Genomic DNA, 11,992 nt, shown 5'->3' with positions numbered 1-11,992 from the left:
GGTGTGTGTGTGTTTTAATATGCTTTGTGCACAGAACGCATGACACATCCTCCCTGTGTCTGAGTCATTTAATAATGTACAAGGAGGATGCTCTAGTGTGTGTGTGTGTGTGTGTGTGTGTGTGTGTGTGTGTGTGTGTGCGTGTGTGTCTCCAGGGTGGGTGTCCGATCCACTTCCCAGCAACACGAACATGCAGAGATGTGTACGTATGCGCTCGGCCAGCTGGTGGGAATTATGCAATCCATGTAATGATGGGCAGTTAATTAACATGTTCCATCAGGCTGTGGTGAACTTCATACACGCACGCACACACACACACACACACACACACACAGTGTGGTAAATGCAGGTTTTGTTCACGAACAGTGAAGCTCCTCAGTTGTTCTTGAGTGGAAATGCATCGTGTTTTGCTCCCTTGGCATTCCAATATGGCCGCCAACAAATGCTTTTCTCCCTTAAATGTGCAGGAAGTACAGAAAAAAAAAGAAAAGAAAAAAAAAACAGAAAGCTCATTACTGTGTGTTTCCTTTCCAATTTAATGTAAATGTATGCTTTTTAAAGGTGTAAATATGTGAGTTATGACCTGTAGGAGTCCGTCGGGCCTGCAGCCCCGGGGGCAGGTGCATCTGCCTCCTTGCCGCCGGTGGCTTCCTGGCGTCGCCGCCATGAATATTCAGCCGTGTGCATTTCCGGTAGTCTGATCAGGCGCCCTGCGGGGTGTCGATGCTTGACATTCTGAAGTCCTCCCTGATTGCAGACGGCGGAGTCGGGCGACGTCTCCTCTCCGAGATCCAGAGCAAGAGAGAAGCTATAAGCTTCTGCGCTGCAGAGATGGATGTGTTGAGGTGTTTTAGGCCACGTCTGGACGGAAAGAGCCGCGGGTTTCTGCACTCGTCCGTGTCGAGCTTGCATTGCGGATGGCAGGGGCCGGACGATATGGAAAAAGAAAAATCAATAGAACAACATTCAAAAATATATAATGGAGAATGTGATGCCTGAAAAACATTGATTATGATCTCAGATAGCAGCAGTTTTTTTATTTGAATTTAAAAATGTTCACAGTATCCTTAATCTATCTTTCATTTTTATCATCCTCATAATGTCTCATTAATTCATGTTTAGTTGGTCAAAAATTAGTTTCTGATTTTGAGATCCATTTCTTCCAGTTTCTGTAAATCTCTTGCTACTTCATGTTTTTATTCATTAATTTACATTTTTTTTGGAAGGCTTGAATAATTTACAGCAGATTAATAGCCCATTTACTTGGAGCAAATTCACCATAATTTCAGAATTTTCCAAAGCAACAGTGAGTAAAAGCTAACCGGGAAAAGGTCTATTCAACTAAAATAATGGTTTTAAAAAGAATAAACATTTAATTTTTTTGATTTCTCTGCACATTTTCCCAAAAATTTTTGAAAACAGACAAGCGAAGACGCACGAGAAGAGAAGAAACTTGACATGAAGATAATCGTGAATTTGAAAACAATCACAATATTACAGGTCAGTGATAGCAAGTATTCGTCATCACAAACATGGAAATAGAGTTTCTCTTCACAAATATGTAAATAAAAATGAGGTTCCTATTGATTATGTGTCTGGTGATGGGGTTCCTTCCCAGTCGGGGTGTCAGAGCATCTTCCCACCTGAAAGGCCTCCACAGTGCGGACGCTTCACCTTTTCCCTTTTTCCGAATGGATGGAAACACGGCGCCGGAGGACATCTTCACATTGCCGCCTCCCCTGCGAAGTCCCACACACCACCTGGAGGCCAATCATTTCTGGCGTTTTTGTGAGCTGACACACACACACACACAAAACAAGGCGACAGCTGCTGTTTCATTTGGGATCACCGAGTGCGTTTCATCCCTTCTCACGGGGCAGAGCGCTTCGTTCGGGGGGGGAAGTCGAGCTCCTCGGACAACGTCTCAGTTCAGGAAGTAACCCGGGTGTTTCGCCGCTGGGTCGTACTCGCCGACACGTTGTTCTGACGTGTCTGGAGCCTGTCTGCGTTTCCCAGTGGAGATTCGTTAATCAGACTAACGAGCCCCCCCATCGGCGGCGGCGGCAAGATCACTGTCTCCACACGGATGACCTGATTGGTTGCATGATTTACTTCAAGTGCATCCTGCCGGGGGAGAAGATGCCGTTATCCCGCCTTTATCGGACCCTCTGTTTAAGTGCACATTGGCTTGGCTTTTGCATGTGCGCGCTCTTGTGACAGGGGCCCCAGTTGTGTAAAGATAGCTTGTTAAGCCCGGCGGGGGAGCAGGGGGGGGGTTCTTTATTTTTTATTTCCAGCAGAAAGAGCAGAAGTACTCCGCCATTCACGCTCACACTCTCCTGCGTCTGCTGGAGGCTGGCTGGCCTGGGCCAACCTTAGCCCCTGCACTCTCTAACACCAGATGTAGGTCGCTGAGCGCTGTAGGGGCTGGGGGGATGTGTATGTGTGTGTATGTGTGTGGTGTTTTGCGTGCACATTTAAAATGTGTGTGTGCTCTCAAACTGAGGAGAGATACAATGATGATTGTAGTGGATGACTTCATCATCAAGGACATGGCCCCCAGCGCACTGTCTCCACTGCTGTCACATCGCATCGTGACAAACAGGCTACATTAAGTGTGACAGCCTGCCAGACCCGGGCCAGGGGGATTCTCACGGGTCCCCTTGCTGTGACTCCTTCATTGCGCGCCCTCCGTCGCGCTCTCGAAAACCTCCCGTCAGATTATTGTCTCTTTCATTAGCATGTAACAGGTGATGGATTTGATTACAGCGGACGACGACAGAAGGGTTGAAGAGCGGCTGTTTTGAAAAGCCGATCCTTACCCGGGAATATCTGTACCTCACTCTCCTCACAGTGTTAAGAAAATTAGCCATGCTGGAATCACAATAACTTATGCTTCATTAGAAACACAAGAACAAAAAAGAAGGACTGGAACACCGATATGAAAACAGACAGGAATTTAAAAAAAAAAGAAAACTAACTTGGGTTCGGCGGATAATGAGTCTGGGGCACGTTTGTCATCTTATCCCGCACTCAGGGTCGCGGGGGGGCCGGAGCCTGGCGCAGCTGTCACTGGGCGAGAAGCAGTGTTCTCCCTGGAGAAGCAGTGTTCACCCTGGACTGGTCACAAGAACACCACAGGGACACATAGAGAGAAATACGACCATTCACTCTATCATCTGGGTCTCCAACGAACCTCCTGCATGTTTTTTTGGACTGTCGGGGATAGTGAACTTAATAGTGGGTCCAAAAGAAATTAATTCTGTAAAAGCATAACAACATCCCCATGAAAAAGTGCCAGGGCCGCTGATCAAAATCCTTCTGTGAAAAAAAAGATATGCGAAAGGTCAGTTACGGTCGGTCTTCCGGGCACCACAATCTCTGGGTCAGACTTCCCAGCGGGCCTGTGACTGCTGAGGTTCTTCACTCTGGACTGCAGCGAAAAACTAGATCTCAGATAGTGGAGCAACTGTTTGTGTGTTTTTTTTTGGTCGTTACAGAGTCAAGAATCTGGGCAAGGAGAGAACATTGAAATTGTATGAATTACAGGGAGTGTACTTTTACACAGAAGGGCCTCGGGCGAGAGGCCGGCGGATGTATGTGACAGCTGGTACAGCGAGTTGTTACACAGCATCTGGCATTAAAATGAGTTGTGCGATACCACTGAGCCACGGATCAGCTGGTGTGTATCGGTTACCACGCAGATTCAATGTATGCTGGAGTTTGGCGTGCAAATGACAGCAAGAGTGGGATTCATAATATAATCCTTGCGGACAGCTAATCTAATTTGCTTTGATACCATTGCAGTACATATGCTTTTATTTATTTTTGTCGTAATTTCTTGCCAGCATTCCCCCACAATGAAAGCATATCAATGTATGGGGGGGGAGGGGCTATCTTAAATGATTAGTTGTGCCAGTTGTACCCCCACCGCCCACATGATCCTTAACCTCTTCTACACACACACATATATATCCCTAACCTCTCCCCCCTTCCCATATCACAGCTGATTGCACCACTGAAGTCCAAACTGTTAACCCCCCCTTCTCCCTTCATCATGGCTAGAAATAGAAAGCCCCAGAGTAGCGTTCAGCCAATGGAGAAACAATGCTGAGTGACTCTACGCACAGGATCAGCGGGGTTTCTGCATCTAAATTCGCCGGTTCCATCCAGGCGTCTTGACACAAATCGGGTATTTGGAGATAATATATAAATGATGCAAGTGCGTTTCAAAATCCTGAACAAGGCCCTGGGTGATGAAGTCGTAGCATAACAAAACACTGCCTCAGTTGCATTGGGGATGCCTTTCTGTACGGCGGTTTATTTTAAACTCCAACGAGCCACGGCAGCTAATGAGGACATTAAAAGGTTCAGTGTAGCCAAAAAACAAACCAAAAGTACATTTTGTCTCCTGCCTCGAATGCAGTTTCTCCACATGTGATCTGTAACGTGAGGATTAAGATAAGAGTCTCTACCTCTTCCTACCCCAAATGTTTCCTCTCTAATTTACACATCTTTGATGCAAATCTATTTTGCGATTTCCAACTATTGTCTACATTAGATCCTTTTTAGCAAGATTTTTAGCCACTTTAAGATAATAATTCTGAATCATATCTGTTTCATTGTAAACCTGTTTAGATGCAAATGTGAGCTCAGTTAGTTTAACTTACTGCTGTAATTCAATTTTCATTTCGAAACTCTTTTAGCTGTATTTTATCTTTAATGAGAAAACTGCAGCCAATGTTACCTGAGAGAAAAGGAGAGATGATACTTTTCTGCTTTAAACCGGCACACAGTAATATTTTCCAGAGTATCAACATTTTCCTCTGAATTGTGATCTAAAATGCTTATTTTCCAGGATAACTCTCATACTGTTATCTTCTTGACTTGATGTTCTGGGAGATTTAACAAAGGCCGGAATACATGTTCTGTATTCTAGCACGATTAAATGAGAGAAGGCTCAGATAGACAAGAATGTGATCATTATTTTCTGAGAAGATTTAATCACCTGTAAAGATGGTCTAAGTGTGGTTATTTTATCGTGAGCAAATAGCAGGACAGAAGCTTTTCGTCATTGAGAAGTTAAAAAAAGGTATACGTCTGGCATTTTCAAACAAGTCAGAAACAATTTTCTTCCAGAAAGTTTAACCCATATATTCTTAATGTTCTGTTGAACTCCAGCAAGTCAATGAGGCAGTCCTGAGTGCACAGTCTGTCATTACAATCAAGACAACTTCTGAGCTGATTATGTATCGCTCCCTTTTATATGTAGATAAAGTTTAAAGGCACAAAACCCAAAAAACAAACAAAAAACAAAACAAAAACAAAACGCAAAGAAATTCTTAAGAAAATCCATTTAATAATAACGGATGTGTTTATAGGTTTCCTTTCATTATTACCAGTACAACAACAACAACACTACTACTGTGTAATTCTGTAAACAGTCTGAGTCACAAGGATGTAAAGATTATTGCCACTCCTGAATGGTTATCAAACACACAGTGATGATAAAACCCTGGTTTTACAATTAATTTTAAGTTGTAATGTAAAAGCTTATCATCTAAATCTGTATCTGTTAATTTGATTCAAGTAATGGGACAGACCATTTGTGGAAAAATAAGAAAATACAGATAATACGTGAGTTTCTGCCAATTGAGGAGAAAAAGGGTTTCAGTTATGACTTGATCAACAAACTTGGTCTTTGTGGAAGAAGCCATGAAATAAATCGAATACTCTATCGAGGTGTGTATTTGAGGTGGGATAGTGCTTAGGGCCAAAAATCCAATACAAACAATGATGAAAACTGTAAGTTATCGGGATGCCGCGCAGCCCCTGGACCTTTTGGAAGTGTGGCTCTGATTTACATACAAGTGTTTGCTCATATTCACACATGGAACAGCAATGCAAGTGTAAATACACTCAAAATACCTTCAGTGCTTGGCACACAGTAGTATGGATCAGTAGCAGTCATAATTTGGCCTCGAGGGATAAGAGTTGTGCTCCTGGTTGGAGCCCGGCCGATACCCACTTCCGTGGCCCCAGTGCCGGTCCCTGTCCTGCCAGTGCCGGTCCCGGTCCTGCCAGTGCCGGTCCCGGTCCCTGTCCTGCCAGTGCTGCTGCCTGTGCTGCTCCTCCCTCCTGCCCCTGTCTCCTCCCCAGCCCCGTCCTCCACCCCAGCCGCGACCTCCTCGACGGTCGTGGTACCTGCAGGGTGACAGATATCGGATCAACAAACTATCAACAACCGGGTGCTGCAGATCAGGTGACAAGTTACATCCAGGGTGACAGCTGCCAGAAAGTAACTAGCAATGGTGTAATAATTACTCAAAATATTTTTTCACGATTATCTCGCAATGATAATCCCCCCCCCCCACATGGTAAAGACAAACGTGTCAACACAACGCAACGTCCGTGTTTAAGACGCTCACCTGTTGTCTCTGCCCCTCTGGTTCCCACCAGTACGACCCCTCCAGTCCTTCACAGCGGGAGGGGGGTCTGGCGGCCGGTTCACATACTGCTGGTACTCCTGGTCCTCCGATGAAAACCTGTGCGCGAACATCTCCTCGTAGTTTGGGCGCTTTTCTTCCGTCTCGGCCATCCTGCGAGGTACAAGTCAAGAGTGACATAAAGTACAGAGTTTCACGGAAGCTTATTGGTTGATGTACACAGCCCACATTAACTGTGTTTGCATTTGTAATATTTTATAATTTAACACTGCATCAACACCAAGTGTCTGTATTTGGTTGGGGTGAAGTGGGCTGTGGGGCCGGGGGTCGCAAGGGGGTGCAAAACTGAACTTTGCTAGACCAATTAACACTTTGTGATTGCTATTACACAAGCTGGAGCATTCGAAGCGTTCACGCAAGTCGTTCAGGTGTTGGCTGGAGTCCCATGGGGAAACAAAAGTATGGGGATTATCTTTATTTTCTTAGTTCCTCAGTCAAATTATAGCCACCCATTGAAGAACAGGCTCTGCTGGAGGCATAAAAAAAAAAAACCTGCATCAAAAATTCCATCACTAAACCATGGAGGCAAAACAATATTCTCTGCCCTGTAAACAGCTGTGGGAGTGCACCTCCTCCTCCTGCAGCCCTGAGCGCCACACGCACAGCCCACTCCTCATTAGAGGGCACTGTTCGCCCCGACACCTTAGTATCATAACCCTCTCCGGGTTCATTCACAAGTACAGATGAGGAGTATTCCAGATAAGCACCAAGAAATGCAATTTATATAAAAAATAATAATAATAAAATGGTTTGGTGCCATAGGTTAGAATCTCAGGTGCGTCAACGTGGAATCACTTGGATTTGACACATTGTGAAAAATAATTTCTATGGAATTTTGTGAACAGGGGTCTTGCTCCAGCACCCCCCCACCCCACCCACACACACACAACTGTTCCACATGTACGGCTCTAACAGGTGGAAATGGTCAAATTGAAGGCTGCCACGAGGAGCGCACCCGGATTACTCCCCCTGTAGCCGAGGACCCTGGCAACAACTCCTTCATTCTCTTATTTATTTCTTGCCTCCTCTTATTTCAGTTATTAGGGGCTTGGGGATGGAGGAGGTGGTCTATGTACGCGTGAGGTGTGGGTGGGTGGGTGGGAGAAAATGTGTCTCTTAAAAATAAAATCAAACAAAAAGAAAAAGTCAAAGTCCATGGACGATAGTTACAATAGTCCACAGACTATTATAACTTATTCCATATAATTGATCTCTTATGTACATTGGTCTGTTATGTACATTTGCTGATTCCTTTTTTTTCCCCCCAGAAAGTAACTAGCAATGGTGTAATAATCACTCAAAACATTTTTTTCACGATTACCAACACAACTCAACGTCCGTGTTTAAGACCCTCACCTGTTGTCTCTGCCCCTCTGGTTCCCCCCAGTAAGACCGCTCCAGTCCTCCACGGCGGGAGGGGAGTCCGGCGGCCGGTCCACGAACTGCTGGTCCTCCTGGTCCTCCAATGAAAACCTGTTCGCGAACGGATCCTCGTCGCTCGGACGCTTTTCTTCCGTCTCGGCCATCCTGCGAGGTACAAGTCAAGAGTGACATAAAGTACAGAGTTTCACGGAAGCTTATCGGTTGATGTACACAGCCCACATTCCCTGTGTTTAATTTTATAATTTATCGCTGCTAACATAACTGATTTGAGTTAGGCTACAAATACGACATGGCTATTTAAGCTAGGCTACAAATATGACATGACTATTTAAGCTAGGCTACAAATACGATATGACTGACTTAAGCTAGGCTATATATATATATATATACACACACGACACGGTTGACGGAAGCTAGGCTAATGATATGCTAATATGAATTAGCAATGGGGGGGCACAAACCTTTAAACGAAATGAAAAGTTATAAACTGGTGGCCCGAAATATTGTCCACCGACTTCTTCACCCTTTTGGACTTGACTATAAAAACAAAAAAAGCAACTGACGGGTGGATTCCGGTAGGTTCACCGGCGCGCCACAAGAATATCGGTGCTCCACTCAAATCCTTCCCCGGGTACCTTTACCGCTCGACACTAATGGTTCCGGATGGGCGCAAACGGCGCACCTGTTCCGTGATAAAAGGTGGCGTTTTCCCCGGCCCGGGCACCGAAACGGTTGACTTCAAACCCTTAAAACCAAAAGAAATATAATTATATACAAATATAAAAAAAAATAAACATATTTCTGACGAGTGGCGCGGTTGGTCGCTATTGCAGAAAGTGCCATCAAGAGCCCAGCATGTAAGTCTCAAATTTCTATTTTCTTTTAATTTATTGTTGTTTTTTTACTATATTATCTACGGATCGTGGCGTGGCGGGACCACGTCAAATTCCGCAGGTCGCGGCGAAAGTGTGGGTGGTTTTGTCACAGGCGTGGGCAGGTGGGAACCGCACCGCCTCCTCCTCCTCCTCCTCCCGCGAAACGCAACCCGCAACCCGCAACCAGCCACGGCGGACGGAATTGAACGCAGCGCAGCGCGCCGAGTCGTGAGCGTCGCCCCCCCCCCTCCACGCTTTAATTAACCCATTTTTAATATTAATATTTTTTTAAATTATTATTTTTATCGGGACGGACGTTCGGACGAAGCGATCCTATTTGAAACGGTGGATTTAGAAAAGAAAAGAAACAAAAAACGACAGGAGAAACTTCCCCCGGAGCGAGAGAGAGAGAGAAAGAGAGAGAGAGGGGGTTCTGGGAGACGGAGCCCGGCGGGCCGGTGAATCCACTTCCCCCGGAAAGAAGCGCGTCCTCGGCGGCGTGAGGACTCGTCCGCAGCCGGCGGACCGGGAATGAACTCTTAAGGGGGCTGCCTATCGTCTGTGGACTTTGACTTTTTCTTTTTTTTTTTTTTTTAAGAGACACATTTTCTCCCACCCGCCCACCCACCCACCCACACACACACACACACACACAGACACACACACACATAGACCACCTCCTCCATCGCCAAGCCCCTAAGAGCTGAAACAAGAGGAGGAAAGAAATAAATAAGATAATAAAGGAGTTTTTGGCGAAGTCCTTGGCCATGGGGTGAGTAATCCGGGGTGCGCTCCTCGTGACACCTGCACCCACGGCAGCCGTCACTTTGACCGTTTCCACCCGTGAGAGCCGTACACGCGGAACGCTTGTGTGTGTGTCTGTCTGTGTGTTGTGTGTAATGTGTCGGGGGATGCCGGAGCGAGACCCCTGTTCACTCAATTCCACGGAGATTATTTTTCGCAATGTGTCAAATCCAAGTGATTCCGCGTTGACGCGCCTGAGATTCTGACCCATTGCGCCAAACCATTTTATTATTATTATTGATTATTATTATTTATTTTTTATATAAAATGCATTTCTTGGCGCTTATCTGGAATACTCCTTATCTGTACATGGGAATGGGCTTGGAGAGGGTTATGATACTAAGGTGTCGGAGGGAACAGTGCCCTCTAATGAGGAGTGGGCTGTGCGTGTGGCGCTCAGGGCTGCAGGAGGAGGAGGTGCACTCCCACAGCTGTTTACAGGGCAGAGAATATTGTTTTGCCTCCATGGTTTAGTGATGGAATTCTTGGTGCACGTTTTTTTTTTTTTTTTAAGTCACCAGCAGAGCCTGTTCTTCAATGGGTGGCTATAATTTGACTGAGGAACTAAGAAAATAAAGATAATCCCCATGCTTTTGTTTCCCCATGGGACTCCAGCAAACACCTGAACGACTTGCGTGAATGCTTCGAATGCTCCAGCTTGTGTAATAGCAATCACAAAGTGTTAATTGGTCTTGCAAAGTTCAGTTTTGCACCCCCTTGCGACCCCCGGCCCCACGGCCCAGCCCACCCTACCCAAATGCAGACACTTGGTTTCGACGCCTGCATGAATCCTGACTCATTCTCCAGAGAGTTACATACTTGCCCGGCAGGTTTGAGGTGGAATTAAGAGTTGTTTCCATGAGCGTGGCCTGGCGGACCAGCGGCAGACAGCCGGTCACACCTCCTGACAAAGACAGCACTCCTCTTTCCTCCTTCCTGGTTTCGTTCATTGCAGACCGGCGGTATCTCTCAGCCGGTGGGTTCCCACATCGCTGTCATGCATCCATATTTTTACGAGTAATCAGGACCAGGACTTTTCTCAAACTTCCCCAATCACATTTTGCTAAACATTCAGCTGCAGATCTTAATGTCCCAGAGGACATTTGTCTTGAAGAAATACTTTTAGATGCCGGTGAAACACACCCCAACATAGATGATACGCAAACTGCCATCCGTCAGCTCACTTTCACTTAAACACGCACACACATGCACACACACTCCAGGCAAAAGTATCTATCTATCTATCTATCAGTGATTGGCACCTTGAAAATCAACCAGCATAAACTCATTAAGTTGTATTCTTTTGCGGTTTAGGTGTCCCTTTGACCCTGAAACTCTGGAGCAATAATGAAGTTATTGTGTAACTAAATCACACACACTGTCACTGTCACTGTTTTCTCGCACATCCTGTTTGCAGGAGTGTGTGAACAGGTCACCGCCTCCCCCCTGATTTCAGGCCATTTTGATGCTGGTGATTTTCTTCTGTGACTCCTACAGCAGCACAGTGCAAAATAAATCCTGCAGACCAGAGGGGTGGAGGATGGGATGGGAAAGTGACGGCGATTTTATTTTCGGGTGCCGTCTCGCAGCTCGCGTCTCTTTCCCCACATGTGGCTTTTTTTTTTTTTTTTTTTTTTCGCAGAATAAAGCTGTCGGACTGCCTAGCGAACAGGCAGTCACACAGACGGCGACGCAATCCACATACTGCTATTTAAAGTAAGCCGTGCAGGGAGAAGCCCTCGGACGGGGATAGATGATAATCTCCTGGCTGGCCAAAGAGTGACATCCAAGGGCTTAACACTCATTGATTAGGCTCGGTGACATGTGACGTGGTAGTGGGTCTCTTGGCTGCCCGGGCAGGAGAGTAGACTGTAAGCCTAATCGGAGTGTGTGTTCTGTCTGTCTGAGCCTAGCGGGCTCTCCGGGAAGGTAGAGGAAGTGCATTCAGAGAGCGGCCGTGGGTCTGAATTGTAGACGAGGAGTGGGTGAATGAAAGGGAACAGGCTGACGGTGGATTGGATGTGTCCTCACCAGATGGTCCAGCCCAAGGAGTCCATCTGCTGCTATGCTGTGCTTCTGTGGAGACTTCCTCCTCACTTCCCTTTCCTCAGAGCTCTGAGATTTAAAGTTAAGCCTCTGTGTCTCTATCCGCAAATTCTACCCTCTTAGCCCGGCCCCCCTCCCGGTTCATTGATTTAATTGATTTCAAAAAGGCCACGAGGACTCGAGCCACCTTTTCAAACATCAATTATAGAAAAGACATTGCAAGAAAGTAGGACAGAGTTACATAATAGTCTGCAAGAAGTTGCCTGAAAAGACTGGAAAATGTCACGACGAGGACCAAATATTTGTTTTTAATTTGTAGCCCAATTACATAGCCAAAAGCTATATGTTTAATCACAATTAGCATGGCACGTAATGCAA

At 45.9% G+C, this 11,992-nt stretch overlaps 2 protein-coding genes across 2 annotated transcripts in view; one reads left to right on the top strand and one right to left on the bottom strand.

Annotated features, from left to right (window-relative positions):
* Window positions 1-5,339: 5,339 nt before the first annotated feature.
* On the bottom strand, window positions 5,340-8,516 carry LOC147235912 (uncharacterized). Its single transcript, XM_086144273.1, has 4 exons — window positions 8,351-8,516; window positions 7,863-8,033; window positions 6,429-6,599; window positions 5,340-6,204 (listed from the first exon to the last, which is right to left on the bottom strand). Exons 2-4 carry the CDS (start codon window positions 8,030-8,032, stop codon window positions 5,958-5,960), a joined length of 588 nt encoding a protein of 195 aa, XP_086000399.1. The 5' UTR covers window position 8,033; window positions 8,351-8,516; the 3' UTR covers window positions 5,340-5,957.
* Window positions 8,517-8,922: 406 nt separating this feature from the next.
* Window positions 8,923-11,992, top strand: part of homer2 (homer scaffold protein 2) — a 28,055-nt gene continuing 24,985 nt past the window's right edge. The window contains exon 1 of the mRNA XM_086144271.1: window positions 8,923-9,536. Coding sequence (XP_086000397.1) covers window positions 9,532-9,536 — 5 coding nt within the window. The 5' untranslated portion in view covers window positions 8,923-9,531. The remainder of the gene's footprint in view (window positions 9,537-11,992) is intronic.

This window comes from Fistularia commersonii, chromosome 3, assembly GCF_037954325.1.
Source record: "Fistularia commersonii isolate RoL2024-O1a breed Wild chromosome 3, RoL_Fcom_v1.0, whole genome shotgun sequence".
Classification (NCBI taxonomy): Eukaryota; Metazoa; Chordata; class Actinopteri; order Syngnathiformes; family Fistulariidae; genus Fistularia; species Fistularia commersonii.
Note: the sequence above shows the minus strand (reverse complement) of the source record. Positions and strands in the feature narration are given on the sequence as shown.